The sequence below is a fragment of the Antedon mediterranea genome, chromosome 3 (assembly GCF_964355755.1).
Source record: "Antedon mediterranea chromosome 3, ecAntMedi1.1, whole genome shotgun sequence".
Classification (NCBI taxonomy): Eukaryota; Metazoa; Echinodermata; class Crinoidea; order Comatulida; family Antedonidae; genus Antedon; species Antedon mediterranea.
In genome coordinates, this window is record NC_092672.1 from 25,866,115 (window position 1) to 25,886,295 (window position 20,181).

The 20,181-nt window shown below is 33.7% G+C and overlaps 1 protein-coding gene across 3 annotated transcripts; it reads left to right on the top strand.

Moving 5' to 3' along the window:
• The first annotated feature begins 472 nt into the window (after positions 1 to 472).
• On the top strand, positions 473 to 19,334 carry LOC140045085 (3-hydroxy-3-methylglutaryl-coenzyme A reductase 1-like). Of its 3 annotated transcripts, none has more exons than XM_072089827.1 (5): positions 473 to 689; positions 11,417 to 12,144; positions 13,248 to 13,310; positions 15,656 to 15,915; positions 16,954 to 19,334. In XM_072089827.1, the coding sequence occupies exons 1-5, from the start codon at positions 601 to 603 to the stop codon at positions 17,284 to 17,286; spliced, it is 1,473 nt and encodes a 490-aa protein (XP_071945928.1). In that variant the 5' UTR covers positions 473 to 600; the 3' UTR covers positions 17,287 to 19,334. The 3 variants fall into 3 exon arrangements, with proteins under 3 accessions (XP_071945928.1, XP_071945930.1, XP_071945931.1); XM_072089829.1 differs by having other exon boundaries at positions 15,680 to 15,915; XM_072089830.1 differs by having other exon boundaries at positions 15,719 to 15,915.
• The last annotated feature ends 847 nt before the right edge of the window (positions 19,335 to 20,181 follow it).

Consider the following 20,181-nt stretch of genomic DNA (forward strand, 5'->3'; position numbering starts at 1 on the left):
AGGGCATTATCTGCAATTTTACACACCACCCACCTAATAAAAACAAAAATAATAATTTAAAACCATATCAGATATTTTTTATTATTGTACTTTAAATAATAAAATACTACATGACATTTTGTAATGAACAACAAAATCACGTTTTGATCAATTAGTCAAAAGTAGCTTTTTGTAGAATTAAGCCCCCTTCTCAATGTAGGGCAGTAATATTTAAAACTTTATCACATGACATGATCTAACAAACTTGTTGTACATGTTCTCTACTGTCAATAAATCGAAAAATGAACGCTTCCAATAAACACATTGGCGGTAACACTACTCCATGCTTCATACTTGTGGTGGTAAACTATCAATCATTACGTTATACTGAAAGTTATATTCATTCAACACCCCTACTGAATAATGAACTCTTCTGATAACACTATTATTATTGCGTATACTTTTGTGAAACTTTCATTCAAGGGGTGTGACTAGTGCGTCGAAGAGGCCAAGTTCAAACACTTCTTTCCTTTAGTTGAGTTGTAGGCCAGGTTCAGTAGTTAACTGCATTTCATATTATTGTTTTTGATTGAGTTATTTGTACCAATTTTGTTGTGAATCATGCCGTCAAAGTTTATCAATAAGTTACGACCGAAGAAGAAGAAGGATAAAGATAAGCACAGAGGTAGTATGACGTCACTTGCTGAAACGTAAGTTCTTCATCATTTTTCTTTTAAATATTAACGTACATTCCTTAGTTTCTTCTACGTCTCTATAGAAATAATACTTTCTATCCTATCTACATGACATACTGGGCCTACGTAATGGTGGAGTGAGTATGACGGTGATGAAGATGACACGAGAAGTAGTGATGATGATAAGATAAATTGTAGACGATGAAAATAAAATTGATTATACATTTCTTCAACGGTTGATGCTCCTCAAACATGGACTCCATCCCGTTCAACTCTCTCCCCTAACCACCAACATAACTGTCCCTGTTCTTTATAATTCATTAAAATTACATTACGTAATCTTCTCTAATTATTAGGCCTATTAGTATTTAGTATACCTTTGAATTCGTGTAGCTCTTAATCATGCAATGTTAAACTTTTTCTCTCAGCAAATTATTTTTGTATGCTTCTGAGTTTTACAAATCAGCACAATTTCAACATGCATTCAACAGTGTAACGTATTCGTATAGGCATTAGACTCAGTTATTTATTATAGTTATTATAATAGACCTGTGAGTCCCAGTGTAAACGGAACTAGCTAGATGATGGGTGGGTAGCGATAGTCCGCAGTAGATTTATATAATAGACGGTAGTTTATACACAGATTTTTTAAACGAATTTGACGTATCGGTTGCGTCGAGTTTCCTATCTTTTCTCATCTGCAACATTTTGATAAAGTTACGTTACATATGACGTCATGTCCAATAGCGCAATTCGCGCCCTTGAAACAACTTATGACAAGTACCGAATATTGCGATGGATTCCATAATATGAAGGCCGTGAAATAAAAAAGTTAATAACAAAATACCTCAATTTTGACAATTATTATACCACAAAATGTAAAGAATTTAATATGTTTGCCACCTACGTGTTTGTATATTGTTGTTGTTAATCTGTGTTTTGGTTCCATGACCTTAATAGTTGAATTAGGGACAATTCAAGCGTGTTCGTGTAATCTATCATATTATAATATATAGTAAAAGTTAACTTTCGTTACGGTTCAATCTGACGTTATTTAATATGTGGCGTGCAAAACTATAATCTACTTGTAGGTACACGTGTAGTGAGGAGTGAGTCTGATGTCGATGACATGAGTAAGCCTACAACAAAACCATGTAATTAAAACAATTTCAAATTGCATGCTACTTGAATTAATTAGATTGATTTTGTATGTAACTTACTACAGTAGTCGTATTTTTGTACGGTAATTATTTTAACATTTCATTTTTGTTAGACTTTAATTAAAATTTGCTTCGTTACCTTCGTTAGAAAAGTCACTTAAAAGACACTTAAACGTGCGTTTCTGTTAAAATTAAACCAATACATTTATATCGATACTTTAGTACTTTACCATATTCACTCTAATATCAGACTTTTCTCTACCCACGGATACCAACATCTTCCTGGTTATTGCTCGGCTCTCCCTTGAGTTCGTTGTTCCGTCATAGACGCATTGGATAATTTTTTTTGATAGGTTCGATTTCGATTCCTATTTATAGAATTGTATTAATTAGCCAGGTTTCAAGTTTGTTTATATTTCACCATAATCTTTTGCCAGCACTTACTATTAATGATTCTACAGTAGTGACAGTATGCGGCTGCGAACTGCGGTGTTTATTCGCGAAAAGTACGACCGCTTACGCTAATTGGTCCTTTTGTATAGCGAAAGTTATTTGAGACGTTCCACAGCTAAAATATTCTTATTTGTATATATAGTAAAGCTCTGTCTACACTATCAAACTTTATATGACAAAACATGTGATGTGCCCATTGACATGATGATGCCATGGGCATTTTAGGCACATCAAACTTAATTTTGCTAAAACATGTTTGATAGTGTAGACAGGGCTTTGGAATCTTACGAGAGATTTTCAATGTTTTTTTCTTATTTCATTATTTCATTTATACTAACGATATTAACCTTCTAAAAATTATGCTAATAATTAATATATTGACAACGTTTGTTCGACCGGGTAGTTTATTGAACCTTCACTTGACTATGGTATATCAATTTGTATGATTATTAGGATTATTTTATTCTAATTATCCTAAGGTTGTTAAATTTAAAGCTTCAATAAGATGTGTAACAAACCAAAATGTAAAACTAAAAAGACGGAATATCGTTACAGTATTACGTTTCCTAAAAATAAATACATAGTGTTTTTAAACTTGTTAGATACCGTTTTATAAGGTATCGTGTGATTAAGTTTATTGCAATTTCCTTGTAAAAACTCATGCGAACTCGTATGCATTACGACTGAATATGGCGAATTGCCAGCACAACAGTTTCCGCTATCGTTTGTCAAACTTGTTATCATAATCTATGGATGTCATGAAAACGTCCGACTTGATATAAGTTCTACAAATGGGTCATATTTTTAATTAAATTAATTCTCTATCATTTCTAACAGCAGTATTATTCGCTTACTCATGTGCTAATTACGCCGTCAGACTATTATACGCAAATGTTACAGTTGGCGGGCGTTAGTAGATTTTTTGGATAATATGGTTATATACAGATGGTCGGATCAGTGATTATGATTTGATTTGTCAAGTTACATACGTTGCTTGTCGATTTCTTGCTTTATAACTTACATTCAATTTTCGTAGAGTAGGCTATGTCTGAAAATATGGGACGAAGTGTGCTGCCTTAACTTGATCTATAATTTTTATTATATTATATAATAATTTAAAATAATGAATTATTGTAAACCAAAATATATGCATACATTAATAAATGAATAAAGAAATACCCATAAAAGAAAAAAAAAGGTATAAGACCAATATTATTGGCAGGAGACACGATACTGCGGACTTGTTTATCGCCATCTATATGATGAGAAAACGCACTACGTGTATCAAGTATGCTTTGCGTCCTAGCTTTATACGAATCTAATAAAAACAACTTTATGTGCAGCACATAGGCTCATAGTTTAAAAATAACTTACAGCAATGAGATTGAGAACATTATGAAATAGGCCCTTAAGTTTTAATAGTAGATAAAAATCAACCAAAACGGAAGAAGAACACGGTGTCGTCTGCAACAGACCTTAATCTAATGCCACTTGTCACCAGGATATCCGGCATATAGGTCTACATCAGCCAACCTTTATTGTGATTTGTTAAACTTCCTGTAAAATGTCCAAAACCCTAAAAATATTCACCTACTGTAGTGGAATTTATGTTTCCTGTGTATTTTCCAAATTTCCTACCACGATTCTAACCATAATATTCCTTTTTTTTTCTAAAAGACAAAAACAAGTTCAATTCTGTTTTCATGCTGTTTAGACTAGAGTAGAAATTTCCAAAAACAAATCTGACTTTTGTATGCACACGTTGGTATAATAGATGAATGTCACCCGCCTCCCTCCCGACACTTATCAACCCACAATATAAAATGTAGAACTTCTCATAAATGAATGAAACAAGAAATACACAAAAAGTAGCCGTCTTATTAAAATTTAATAACGACGTGACGTGTACAAACTGTATGTAGCCTAATTGTGGTTTTCATTTTAACCCCACACACCTGAGTAGGGTGCCGTTATACTGCTACTTATCCATACTAAGTTATAAATATTCTCACAAAATATTGAATGAAACCCTCCCTTAAAACCATTAACAAGTCTGAAACGATTATTGTAAGATTCACCATTTTCTCTGTCTTTCGTATCAATTTCGACGACAAAAAGAAGGCAATAACGTACGCAAACAGTGTATACGCGCGAAGAACGCACTTTTTAATTCTAATATTCATCATACCTCGAAAATAAAACTACAGTATTGATAATAAATAAATATACTTATGTACCAATTGGGAAACTCACAAGTAAAATAAACAAAAGTAAATAAATTCACAACATAATTTTCATTTATTATAAGCTACTTTTATAGCTACTAATACATATTTTGAAAATAAAAGGGGTCACCTTCCGATTTCTAAAAATAAGGTTTATGCCCCTATATGGTTGTTTTTTCTTTAGTCCTATATGGTTTGAAACAAATAGCCTGTCACTTTATATTAACATGGATACATTATTTAATAATTCATCTAATCATCTGATCTAATAAGGTAGATGAGTTTTGAAATAGAACTTCGTCATTACTTAATAATTGGTAATAATCATAACAATCAAAATAACATTAATTTATAAATAATTATTACAATATCACCAAAGCCGTCTTTCGACGACTGGTTTATGCAAGGTCTATTAGATTAAAAAAGAAATGAATTCGGAAATTACACTGTTGACTGATGGCTACTGTTTAGTATAAAATCTGTGATTGAAATGTATTTGTTACAATCGTGTTTAGAGTTTAACCATGTATTTTTACTCGTAAACAGTAATATAACTACAGTCTAGTACTTTCCTAAGAATGAACTTTAGAATACTAAGTTCTTAGTAGACAACGTTTGTTCCTGTGTAAGTTGTTCAAAATGTCGTCAAAAGTAATAAAAACGATTTGTTGTACACAATTAGAAAAAACATTATTAATAAAATAACGTATAATTTTGTAATAGGGTCCTGACCGCTCTAGAGGTACTTTGTGGCTGCCGCTATTTGACATTGATGATGAGTGCACGGAAGCTCTTTGACGTCTGTTAAATCTACTTCAATTAGTGAATTGTGACACAGAAAAGTATAAAAAAAAAGATTTTATTACATATGTATTTTAAGATTGTGACGAATTAATCATCTTAAAGTCACATGACCTGTATTGTACGGAGCAATGCCCTTTTATTGGAATAACCCGATGAGTGTTTCATAAATAATAAATCATAAACATTTTTAAGAAAAGAGAAAATTCTTGGAGAACAAATTAAGACCTTATTACAAAATTCGTAACATAATGTTTGTTGACACACTATAGTTATATGCGCACTGTGAACGCCGCATGTTTCTGGACGGTAACCTGTTGATATCGAGAGGCCTTACCTTTTAGTATCTTATCTAAATTGTAAGGTCTTTTCCAAATTCCTTGATCAAACCTCCTGATCAACTACTATTTGTTGAACGTTTAAACATTGGGATATTTATTACCACTTTCTGCTCCGGTATTTTTCCTCTAAGGCCAGTTTAGCGTGGGAAAATTAGGTCATGTTATAAAGTATTTAATGTAGAGTTCTGGGCATACTTCAGCAGGGGTATGATACAGAGGCGTGTTGTCTTTCAGATGATTTAAAGTGCAACGAATGAGCGCTTTAATTCATGGGTCATATTTCTGCATGACATGACCTTCAGATACTGTATTAATATGATGAGGCATATTGCATTAAATAGTATAACAGGGGCTTTATTATTTTACTGTCGTACCTGTCATTTTAACTGATTGAAGTCATATTAATGTTATCATAGTCTTATCTTTTAAGTAAAAATGTTAAATTCTGTAAAATGTAAACTATTTCAATGAATTAAACGCCTGTTTGGAAACTGTCAATGAATATTATGATATTATTTTTTAATAATTTATAGGTAAAAACTGTGTTTTAAACTATTTAAAGGTATTGCTAGGTATATACTATCTATTTCATTGATCTTTTTTTTGTTTATTTAATCCAAGGCAATGATAGCATTGCTTAAAACAAATTGTCTTCCAAATTTACCCTATTTCCAATGCTTTTTTCAGCCATCTTCGTACGTAACCTATATAATTGTTGTCAATTTACATGACGATATTGTCGTCTTCTAAATAATCTTTGTAAATAATTACAAAAATGAAGAAGAATGAATCATTCGAAACTTATTATAAGAACCAAACAATTTTGTATAAACTCACAATGTCGGTAAATATTTTATTCGTATAATAATGTATTTAACTACCGTGGAGTAGCTTTGCATAGTTGAGTAATTGGTTAGATCTGTACTCTGGCATAAGTTTGTATTTATACACCTGTATATATGTAAGTAATTCTCGAGCGGGACCTATAGATCAATAGCCTGACGTTTATACTGATTATTTTCTTTAAAAATTTTATGAACTTATGGGGGACACAGATTTAAAAAATGTGTTTGTTATTTCATTTCTTCCCCACGAACCCATCGCAAGTATACTGGGTCAATTTTCTAGCTCATATAATATGTGCGAAGGTTTATGACCCACATTCCGTCGTGCATCCGATATTTCCATTAAAACGTCGATCAATGGAATGTGCAATATTCTCCCGTGAATATTCGATTGGGGCCCATCCACAGGTGGCTTCTAGACCATAAGGTCTAAATAATTAGGCTATAGTTTAGATAATATGTTAACATTAATTACTTGATTCCAGAAAATTAATAAAGTATTTCTCGTCCAATAAATAGATTGCCGATTGAAATAAAAGTACGATTTTTTATTAACGTCTTGATTAAGGTAAAGAATTCCTTAACATTAACAAATGTTAAACATTTTATTAATTATGTGTACTTTTCTGTATAATTATTATAGGCCTACCTTTATACCAATGCCATTTTAAAATAAAACAGATTAATGCATACAGAACATACTCCGACCCGATTTACAGTATCCTTACTAGAACTATATAATTTAAATATCGATATCTTTAGCTTTAAAAACAAAATTATTATTATTTTATTTCCAAAAATACAATCAATAGGCCACCAGATGTGGCAACAATACAAACAAGGTTCTCAAAACTTATTATTGTTCGAATAACAACATTTTTTTTTTATATCTATCGATACAGTAGCTATCAATTTATAGAACACACTTTTTACACTCAAACATTGTGGTATAACTTTGCACTGTCGGATGTACTTCTGAAACTCTCGTGAAGTATCAATCGGGAGATAGATCGGAGTTTTGACGACATACGAACTCGTTTTGTTTGTAAAATCCGATGTATTGGGACAAAAAATGATTTAGTTTGAACCCCAAATGGGCAATCATCAATCGTTGACTTTTGAGTTCGTAACTGTTAAAATGTCCTTCTACTGGAACCAAATTACCACGTGACATTGTACTGTTTATAATAATCACTTTTTTAATGGAATGTTTACTATAGAAATGGAAACAAAAAATTCCAGTGTCGATAATCCAACAAATTGTGAAGATATAACAGTGTGTGTAAGTTCTATTGATTTATGATCCAGTTATGTAGGCGATGGGTGGGTGTAATATTATATTCCTTTATAATAAATTTCCTACGAGTGCTTTTTGACAGTGACTGACCTTGTAAACATATTCTGTTGAGGAATTTCAAGTATGACGGGGATAGAGATTCAATATAATACGACGTATTAAACGATTATGAAAGTATTCAGCTAATTCAATTGTGTTTATAGTTTATCAATAGATAGTTACAATTTATTGCCTATTGCTTTACACGATAATTATTGCCTCAAAGCGATGTTTCTTTTGAAGTTTTAACTGAAGCTATGGCGGGCAAAGTGTGCCTTAAACGATTATGAAATTATTCATCTAGTTAAAAATGTGTTTATAGTTTTATCAATAGATAGCGACAGTTTATTTTGCCTATCACTAAACCACAATAATTTCCTTCCATGTTTCACGTTTAAAAGTTTTAACGAAAGGTATGGCATGTAAAGCATATGCCTAAACAAGTAAAGAGGACGATACTACACCATCAACAATAAGTAAAGTATGTGTGTTCATTCATCATAACACACATTCAGGATGTGTAGATCATCAATAACGACCTCACACACTCACCATCGAGCAACATCCTCAAACAAAGAAACACTAGGCGAATTTGTTCGCGCGCGCAAATCCAACGTTTCTTCGCAGAAATAAATATCGCGCAACCCTTTTCCACAACAGCGATTAGCTGCGATTTCAATGTTCATCAAATCAAAATAAACATTTTTTTCTTGAAAAGCAGAAAAGATAGCCTTTAGATTCGCATTCATGAGTGCTCATGAACGCGTCATAGCTCATTTCCTGAGCTCTGATAGGTTGCGCAATTTTCCTCTTCGCAAAAAGTAAAAACAATTTAAAGCGAAAAATTCAAGGGCCTAGAATTCGTCGCAAAGAGAGGGATTTGGAAGGTTGAAAATGAATACGCATGCGTATAAGGCGACTCTTTCGATTCACACAAAAAAATTTGCCTACTGTAAACATTTTGGCACACATGGCGTTTACAGACGAGAATGAAAACGCTGACTGGGGGCGCTCGTAATACTAACAGCATCAAAAAAGAGACTTCGGGAAAGTATAGAGTTAGATTAGGACACAGTTTGTGTTTACCATATCCGCCATGACGACCTTGCACACTTTAGAAGAGAAAACAATCAATCATAACTGTCTTCACCTCAGGTCAGGGTGTGTGTGTACCATCCATCACAATGACCTCACCCTCCCAAGGTATAGATAAGCAATACCTTACCCCTGAGGTAATATATTCCCCGTTTAGTAGCAATTCATTAGTCATTAGTGTTAGCATAAGGGCAATGTATCGTCATCCATAACACCAACATAATGTACACTTATGCGGAAGGCAAAGACCTATCAATTTATATAAATATGTAGGCCTACTGCCTCATGAGGATGTACAGTCATTCTAGGATGTGATTTACTTTACGGTTTCCGAAATAAATATATATATAATGATTGATTGACAATACACAAAACATTTAAAAAATACACATTGATGTGATGTGAATGATCATTCACAAACTAAAAAGGATATAATTATTATTATAACTATTTGTAACTAAAATTATTGTTTCAGTTTTGGGTTATGCTGGCAGCATACATTATATCAAGTTTGAGGCTAGGTAGCTGCTGCCTTGAGATTTTCAAATTATGACTTTTCCCCCAACCCTCAATAATCATTGTTTCGTGCCGGCCAACAGGGTCAAAACGTCCTGCTGTGAAATTTCCCTAATTCAGTACTTACTCGCCAATATTTTTAACGTTGTTGTCGCCTAGGATTTTGAAGTTTTCAAGTAAAAAAAACAACAAAACTTTAAGATTTTATATAAAAAGCGTCAGATTTTAGGTGCGTAAGAATCACGCCATATGCGCGGGACTTAACATGTAGGAGTATATTGTAGAGGACCACTTCAATGCCCTAATTGTTTTGATTCTTATTTAAGTTTATACTTAAGTATTTATACGCAAGAATAAGAATAGTGAATAAATGTGTACAATACTATTCAGTATCACACAGATCTATTAACGGTTTATTTTAAGTAGACCTCTTATGTGGTGTTGTGTTGTTGTAAAATACTTCGAATAACATTTTCCTGATTTCAATTGAATGAAATAAATCAATAACTGATTTCTTGGTATTGAGATTTTTATCTTACTATAAAACATTTTTTTTTTTTAAATACATAAATATTATTTATGTATTTTTTAATCCACTATTATAGTCATGGCGTTGACGCCTAAATAAATAAAACGAATGAACCTCGAAATGTGGTTGCTGTTGATGGTAGCCACGTGTGACTGAACAGTTTAACTTGCGCAGATGGCGTTTCACTCGACTCGATGCGTAGTCGAGTGGCGCGCCGTAACATATTTCAATTTCAATAAATTCTTGTTATATCTAAGAGACGAAGTCAAGAAAAACTGTTTTCCTATGCCTCATGGTACCACACTTATAGAAAAAGAAACTCTCCCCACATGAACTCCCACTCTCTTAATGTAAAGGAGTAAAACCAACTCTTTTAGAGTAATAGTCACTCTTTTTAAGAGTGATAGTAAGGACCACTATTAAAAGAGTGAAACCACTCTTTGAAAAGAGTGAATCGCTCAAATGTTTTAAAGTGTGGTTTTCACTCTTTCAAGAATGATTCTAATACCACTCTTCAAAATCATTTAAAAGTTTCACTCTAAACAAATAGAGACATTTTCACTCATTTACAATAAGAGAGTATAGCGTGGACTTGTGAAAATGTACACATTTTGCAGTTAATTCAATGACATTCAAATCACAAACTAAGGGTATACAAGTGAAACTAACTTCTGAAGAATCAAATAACAGCCATTTTAAAAACATAAACAGAAACTAGTATTAGAAATTAACACATATTCTTTCCTAATCACGTGGTAGATATAACATATCTACCACGTGATTTGGAAATGGTGTACAGTAGGCCTATCATCGACAGTAGTCCGAATGTGTAAAGGAAGCATAGATAATCTAAATGTCAGTTACTGTTAAAAGGAAATGTTTATCGTGATAGAGTTCATGTGCAGTAATAAAATGCTGTTGTTTTATAAATTTACAATCGGCCATCTTGTTAAATAGGCCTAGACATTATATTGTTCATTTGCTAGGAAAGCGCCTGATTTGACAGGTCACGACTGTTTTTATGTTAACCCCAAAAACGAAATTATGTACAATCATGTATTGTTGTAGAACTGTTATTTCTGTGGTTATTGTTTCTTTTTACGTTCTGTCTCTGAATGAATGTCTCATTGCCAAAACAGTAGGCCTACCACTTCGTAATCCCATAACGGTGGTGTAGGCCTGTAAGACGTAACACCCTTTCTCGTCCTGAGAAAGACGTCCTAATATTGATTTGATGTTAAATCGGTTGATGGAGTGATGTTAGTTTTAATGCAGCAGGCGGTAAAGGAAGATAAACAAGTACGATTATTTATAAAATAACCAAATCATGTGCATTTAAGAAACGTGAATCGGAACATGTTTATACACAAGTTGTATTTATAATTGTTATTTAAACAATCTTTTAACTTACAAGTTACATAAAAGTTATTATTTGTTTTAGGCAAACACAGACCCCTTCTGAAGTAGAGACCCGCAAGGAATATATAGAAGCATCCATTTTGAGCAAAGTCAATCTTGATCCTCTAAATGAAAAAGACGATTCCAACACCTTCAAAAGTAACATCGAAAATTACATTGGCACGGTGAAAGTTCCAGTAGGGGCAGTTCAGGTACAAGTTAACGGTAGTCATGCAAATGGAAAATACACAGTCCCATTGGCAACAACAGAAACGTCTTTAGTCGGAACCTGCAACAGAGGATGTCAGTTGATCAATATGTGCGGTGGTGTTGAGTCAGTAGTCATCAAGAAACAAGTCCAGAGTGCGCCGATCTTTCACTTTGAAAGTATTCGTTTAGCTGTGAAGTTTAATGAATGGCTAGGCCTACCAGCGACATTTGAGTCTGTCAAAACCAATGCAATTGCCGTTGTTGAAGAGGCTGTTCTTGTCAAACTCGAACACTCTGTGCATGGCAACTGTGTGTACTCTCGTTGGTACTTCGATACTGGAGAAGCAGTTGGTCAGAATATCTCTACTTATGCTACAAAGGAAGCTATGGAGTCAATCTTAAAAGAAGCACCCGTCCAACCGAGTAGCTGGGACCTTGACGTCGGACTTGCTAGGAACAGACAAGCGGCAACTAGTCTGATGATAGACGGACGTGGTGTCTATGTAACTGGAGAAGTCGTTTGCCCAAAGGAGAAGGTAGAAGAGATACTACACGTGTCAGGTAAGTGAAACCAAATAAGTAATTATTTTTTATCGAACATTTCTTACTACGGAATTTATCTAGAATTTGTGTAGGCCTATTTACGTTTGTAACTTTGTGATTACACATATTTATATCATGTACTGCACTAACATTATTTAATTTGTAAATTAAGAGATTATGATTGTCTTATGTCACCCAAAAGTTACATAAACAAAATGTAATGGTCATTACGCCTATGCATGGTTTATTATAACTTATCATTTTGTATTTGACATTTAAAATAAATGTCAATTAAGTCGACGTTCTATTTCGATTTTGAAATAGAAAACCCATTATTAAGTGTGTTTACTAAAATGGCAACAAGTCTATGAGATTAGTTTTCTTTCTATCAGTGTTCATATATAATTGCGTAAGAGAAGGTCATCGCTGCATCAGGAAACACTGTAATTTTCATCAATTTAACTTCTGTGAAGAAGTTATAAGCAAATTGTATTATTTGCATGGAAGTCGACCCCTGGGAACACTTGTTAGTCCTCGTACTCTGTAATAGTATCTACATTGTGGTTATTATAAAATATATTTATAAATGTCGAGACACCTTCAGTACGCACTCGATTTCTTTAGTCCTGCACATATGGCACAATTTTATCCAAATTATGTAACGCAGTGTCACTATGCAGGTCCATATATAAATTGTAATGGTACCGGTACGCTACTTCTGTAGCCTATGATACAGACGTTACATGTTATGCACTGTTTTACAGAATTTGCTGATGATACTGGACAAAGATATTGGGGTAAATGCGCTCCATGGGCAAGGGAAGCTTAGGCATAGACGAAGTTAAACATTTAGAATAGAAAATTCAACATAGAAAGTTATAAGAGTTAACTAATTATTATTATGCTCTACATGTGTATTGTAATGGTACATTCAAGCTTTAAGGCGCAAATTATTGCATTTTAGTATTAAAGTCAAAATGGCTTCCGTTATTGTAAACGATCTTGATTGCGCCATAATCAATTCTAATCAGCAGAATAATTTGGCAGGGTTTAGGTAGCCATTTTTCATCGAAATATAGATTGAATCATGTATACAGTTGTTGTTATCTTTACAATTGCAGCCGAGAAGCTGGCGTCTTTTTCAAGAGAGTCGAGAACATGGCAACTAATCTCTCATACCGCAGGTATGTTATTTTCTATAAAAATTTCTTTCAAAGCGTTTGATTACTTAATCCGTTTAATTCAAACGTATGCGTAATCGAATCGTATTGGCAAAGATTCTATACTGAAAATTATAATACTTTGGCATGCCGTTATAGACAACCATTGGCCCATTTCATGGCAAGAATACATCTTTCTGTTCCTGAGAGTGCATCCGGATTTTTGTTATAGACTTTTTCTAATAGTGCAGGGGCGTAAATGTGGACTACTCATTTTAGTATCATAAATAAATAGGTACAGTTATAAGCGAGTGTCTTATCTTGTCAGTGGTGGGTGGGTGGTTGTATGACTGACGCTTATTTTAACCTCAGAAAGAAATCTATTATTTTATCCAAAGTTCGGCAGTATAAAATAAGCTACGTTTCACTTCATGTAGCTTTATACATCCGATACAATACTAACATTTCCGAGAATTTTATAAGTATGTTCAATCGGTACGCAGAACCTAGGAATTTGAGTTGGTGTGTTCGAACTGTTTACAAAATATACCGCCCTCTTTAGTTAGCATAATTTCATTCGCTTTCTTATACCGTCAGATTACTAGTTTACTATTACTAGGAATCGTTATATTATTAAATCATTGATGCCATTCATTTAATCTAGACTTATCTTTCTTGCATGATGAAATTATGATCAATGTAGCATGATCTGCAATTTCGCATGCTATCTTCTCCGACTTTCTCTTTGTTTTGGTTCCTTTCCTCTTAATTCCCCTGTGGTATGATTTCATTATTACTTAACTGATTCATTACTCATGCACTGTCTATGCACATATTTATAGGCTCAGGAATAATTGATAAAGTTATAAAACACTAATCTCTGTAGAAGATGATCATTGCCCGCCGCGTTGAACCAATTGCCGCGGCGTTGAACCGATTGAAAGTTTTAATCCTTCGTCTGGTACAATGAGTCACATGGGTGTTTTGCATCGAGAGATATCGATTAAAAATGCTCTGTTTAACAAACCCGAAATTTGTACTATTTATAATGTGACTATACCGCCACATTTATTATAAATCTTGTTAATGGTGTAAGGGAGGGGTTTATTTTGTTTACTGGATTGTCCACATGTATTCCGTCAGAATTAAGACTTTCTGAAGAATAAGGTATATAGTAATGTGCATTATGATAGCCAGTGCGCCTACTCGCCCTGCGTTTTAGTACTTAATGTAACACAAGCAACACTCGCACATGTCAATAAATAACACTATGCGTAACAATCTAGATCCAGTATTATCAACATGGCCTTATCTAGGTCCGTCATTGAAAACGTGACCTTATTCAGGTCCGTAATAACGCAATGAACTCATCTAGGTATGTTATCTTAGTAGGATATTAAAATCGATTTACTTATATTATATTAGGATGTCTATTTGAAAAGCGTGATTTTCTTGCAAATCGTGCGTTCTTAATTTTCTCCCTCAGTATTATGACATACAATAACATTTAGTTAACAACAGTTTTCAATTTATTTAGCATTATCCAGAGTAATATGAGTCATTAGTTATACTCGTATCCGATTGTCCCAAAATGTTATAACCATCATATTTATGTCAACATACAAGATGAATAACGATGTTACTATGTGAAAAATGAAAGGTGATTCATACACCTTGACTTTAGATGCTGGGAATACTAACACATTATATTTGATCTATTTTAGATGATATCTAACAGGATAGTACATTTTATTTGAATTGAAATTAATATTTAATAACTAAACTTTTGTTTATTTTATGTTTGCTGCTAATAATAACACATCTGAATAAATTTTAAAGTGGCGGATTCCATCCGATATCTAGATTTCCCAGTAAAAATATGCAATACAGCATGTAGCCTAGTATCAGAGGCCATTAACTGATCCTTAACCTCACCATGGCACATGTGATACACATGTGATACTGTATTACCGAATTGGTCTAAGATAGAGTAAACATGTTGTCGTATGTGAGATGTGAGAGATAGGCATACATCAGTAGTATTACCTTGTCCCTGATACGTTGGGAGATAAGCAGGCATTCAAATGAAAACCAATACTTAAACTTAGTTGGCAGCCATTACATTCAGATCGACTTATTTCAGGGTTAACCATTTTAAATATTATACATCATAGGCCTATCTAAAATTGTAATAGTGCCTTTACAATTATCTGTATTTGTCCATTATATGGGGAAATAATGCTACTAATTTAAAAACAGAAATGTAGGAAAATCCGCTTCTTTAATTTATTTTTACAATTTTATTTATTTTGTTGGTTTACGTTTTACTAACATTTTACCGCAAAGCTATTACTAACGTTGGTTCTTAGTTTTGGGCTTCTCATCTTCCAAAGCGCCCTCACATACAGTTTCTTCAAACATTCATCTCGAAGGCTCGACATACCAATCTGCCAGGGTGATCGCAGCAATACTGGTTGCCAGTGGGCTGGATGCGGCCGCCGTAGTTGAATCGCACGTCGGGATCTCTGATATGAAGCTAACCAAGAACGGTGACCTTCGAGTTATTGTTACTCTGCCATCGCTGATGATAGGGACAACTGGAGGAGGAACCAAGCTACCAAGCCAACAGGTAAAGTTAATACATTTTTGGAAAACCTGTCCATTAATGGGGCTTCATCTGTACATAATAAGGGCCGTGAGGACACTGTTCCCAAAACCTCAATAGGCAAAGTGGCAAACATATTGATATCCACGCCTAAGGCGCAAAACAATGACGTACACACAACCCAAGTAATTTGGCCAATCACAGGCGACAGTTTGATGATCATTCGTTTGTGATTGGTGGAATTAGTGATACGTACGTTCTGGTATACTAGTGGTACTGTAATACTAAACTCATCTTAACGTGAGAATTCGAGGGCTGCTTTAATGCTGCAAAGAATCCTGTAATAACGTTACTCTTTGATTGCAAAATAATTTTCCACTAGAAACAATTAATTTATTGAAATGTTTCAACATACAGCACCCAATATTAAATGTCACGCTATAATATTCTTGGATCTTCTTTAACTAATGCAAATCATAGATATCATAATCTTTGGCGTTTGAAGTAATTTTCAAGGACAATCAGAAAAGTAGATTCCAAGAAGATAATTAATAACCATCAACTTATTTATATAATAAAGATTTAAGACGTTCATATTATATGCATTTCCTGAACTGCTGGAATAGATACTGCTGAGTCATTGGCAAAAAATACGATATTGAATATACCAGATTCCCTATAGGGTACGAGGTTCATATTTGGACAACATATTTTGAAATTACAGCTATTCGTTGGTTTCGATATTTTCGAAATTCGGCTAAATCAAACCAATATCAGCAAAGATAGTAGCGGGGATATAAAATGTTTGCTATCACAGCAATATGCAAAATGTTTAATTTGTGTTTTTCATGACGTGCCACTCGAATACAGCTGTCCAGTTAAAATACATATATAATATGTGGGCGCTCAGAAGCATTATGAGCATGCACAAAATGTATGTTAGACGATTAACCGGCTTGGTAGTCGCATTGGCATATCGCAAAAACAGGAGGTCGCCACTATCTACTTAACTAGCACCTTCCACTGAATTAACATAACGATTACAAAAAATATTTTTTATAGGCATGTCTTCAGATTATTGACCTCCCGGAAGAGAAAAGTAGAGAAGCATTTGCAGAGGTCGTCCTGGCTGCAGTGTTAGGTGGTGAAATAGGTATGTGTGCTGCAATGATTAGCCACCATTTTGTAAACAAGAAAAAACGAACTGAGTCAGAAACACCATCTACATCTTTGCCAAACGGAAATTCGGTCATCGAAGAAGATAAAGCTGGTGAAGCAGCCGCCGAAAAGCTCAATGGCGATGCCACTCCGAGTGAACAAGTCAATGGTGACTCGGCACCAGGAGAAGTTAAAGAGGAGACCAAAAAAGAAGATAAAAAAGACCAAAGCAACTGAATAGATACTAGTGAAACAATATGAATGTAAATCAGAAATCTCATTACAATATTTTAAATAACGTTACTGATTTAGTTAATGCTGCATGTTGAAACTTGTACACTCAACCCTCTTCGTTTAGTCATTGGTGGATAAACCGAATAATGCTACGTGTATCAAATTCCAGTTAAAGTAACGTGGGCCAAAGTACGCTCACTATCAAATTACACAGGTAAACCCGTATTAATTTTTTCAATGCAAAAGTGAAATTTATTTCACGTTACAATCCCAAAAATATAATCTAATTTGGTACAGTACAGTTTCTTGTAAATGTAAAAATGAATGAATTTGGCCAACCGACAAAAGTGAAACAACACGTTGATAAGTGGGCGCTTTCAAAATCAGTACCAATCAAGGCTGAAATGAGAAACTGAAATAACATAGTTACAAAATAATTATTGGGGGCGCTAGACAAGATTGTTTGTTCGTCAACCAATACAGCAGCTCCCTCTATTTATGAAATGTATAAGTTCTGATTCGTCCCTTCCTCAATAGTTTATTAGATAAAACGATAAAACTACGACTACAATATTATTCAGAGGGCACACTACGAATCAAAAAAACACAAATCTATCCAAGGTACATCCCTGTTCAGAAGACACTTTCTGTTAAAATGAAAACAAAAGGCAATATACAAATATATATTTTGTAACACTACAGGGGACACTTTCATCGTTCCACCGTCTAATACTGTGCAGCAGCAAATCAAAAACAAATCTTACCTGCTTAACTTTTCATTAAATTGACGATTGGGTATTATTATCAATTTGCATGAATTTATAGACCAAATATTGAAACGATTATTGTTATCAAATTGTTAAGTAGGCCTATTAAACGTATTTTTTTTTATATAGGCCCAATATAACTATATAAGTTTGTATAATATTATATGTTAATTAGTAGATATTATATCCGTATAGTGGTAAAAATATCGGACTTTTACCGATATATTATATTAAACAATGTATATACAATTATTACAAATATAATCTGATGTTAATTGAATGTTTGTTTATGACGCGTCGAAGTATAGTAGTATTCAGGGTAGTTTTTATGAAGTAATAATTCCTAAAATGTACTTTACGTTTTCACAAATCACCACGTGCATACGTAGCTGTCTAGTAAATACATCATTCTGCGCACGCTTAGAAACATATGAACCGCGCATATTTGCCACCACGTAGACGCACGGCGTGTTGTAAAAACGAAAGCTTGCTATTATATTAAAAAAAAACTATGATGAACACCTACTCGAGTTGACGTGTGCTTGGTGATGAGGTGTGATTAAAGCTTGGTTTCCACATGGACACAACGAAAGACCGTTAGCGCGCCTTAATGTATTTTACCAATCACGACGCGGTGATTGGTCAACTCGCTTGCGTTGTACCTGTGTCTTTGGGAACGCTAAGTGGGAACTAAGCTTAAATCAAGAATTTTTATAGATGACAAGTATTTGTCACATATAAAGTATAATACGGGTTTTTTTTCTTGTTGATTTTTGTTATATGCTTTTGTATATATTATAAATATATCTTTTATAATAGAGGTCTAAAATTTAAAGCTTGTAAATACAGAATTATTGTAACCGGAATTTTGTATTGATAATGCAGACGGCGATTGGCTGAAAGATAGATTAGTAAAATATAGCTTCTTCTTGCCCTACTAGTTGCATGGTGATTATACCTAAACACTAAACACACACAGAATAGGCATGCCTACTGGATATCAATATATTCACCATGCCATTGACAACATACTGATTACCTATGATAGATTGATTAAACATTGTATCTCTATTGCAAAATTTCGAAATAATTAATAAAATTACACATTTCCCCAGTCAATTAGAGTTTCTTATTGTACGCCTTAATGTTAAAAATAAATCGCTTCTGATAATTATTAAATTAACCAAACGATAATTCACCTTGAAATTTGACCTTTGAAACTATGTAAATTGAAGTTATGCTGCTTTTTTTTGTAAAATACATGTTATAATAAAAAGCTATACACGGACAATTAGAAAATATTTTGTTTATTTGGTATTAAATTTTACACATTGATTTGAATAAAATAACATCTCTATTATAATAAATAGAAATGTTTATGTTCTGAACACTAACTACGTACTCTCGGTCATTTTTGACGAATGCTGCATTAAACTAAATAATAACATAATAGAGTGAGTCAGTGGCCGAGCGGTTAAGACATTGGAACCGTAATTACGTAGCCATAACATCGGCAAGGGTTCGAGGCTCACTCGCTTCATGGTTCTGGTGGTAGAACGAGTCTTCTCGGATAAGGACTATAAACCGTAGGTCCAGTGTACACATAGCTCATGCGCACTTTAAAGAAGTGAAGTACAGAAGTACATCCTTCGAGACGAGTAGGGGGTTACCCCGGTGTACTAGTCCACACAAACACAGCCACTGTCACACACAGCCACTGTTACAGGTGTTTACCACTTGTTGGTCCAGATCTTTCACTAACTGAGTTCGTGAGAAGTCGAATAAATAAAAACAAAAAAACATAATTATATAATTCTAAACGGTTTTACATCAAAATATACTATGATTCAAATTTCATTTAAAAGCACACTGTGTTACAGAGGAATATGTTATTTTCTTTGAATTAAAAATCAAGTCTATATATCCGCTTTCATATCGCGCCCTGATTCGGTCCGGTGAAAAATATCGTGATGGAAAATGGGTTCAGTGGTAAAGCATAATATGATCGTACACACCACATTCGTACGATCTGAATCCGTAGCTTCATTGTTTTCTGAAATCGTTTTTTTTTCTTTTGTCCAATCAGCAGTGAGAATGAATTGACAACAGAATTCGTGCACGATGTGAAAGC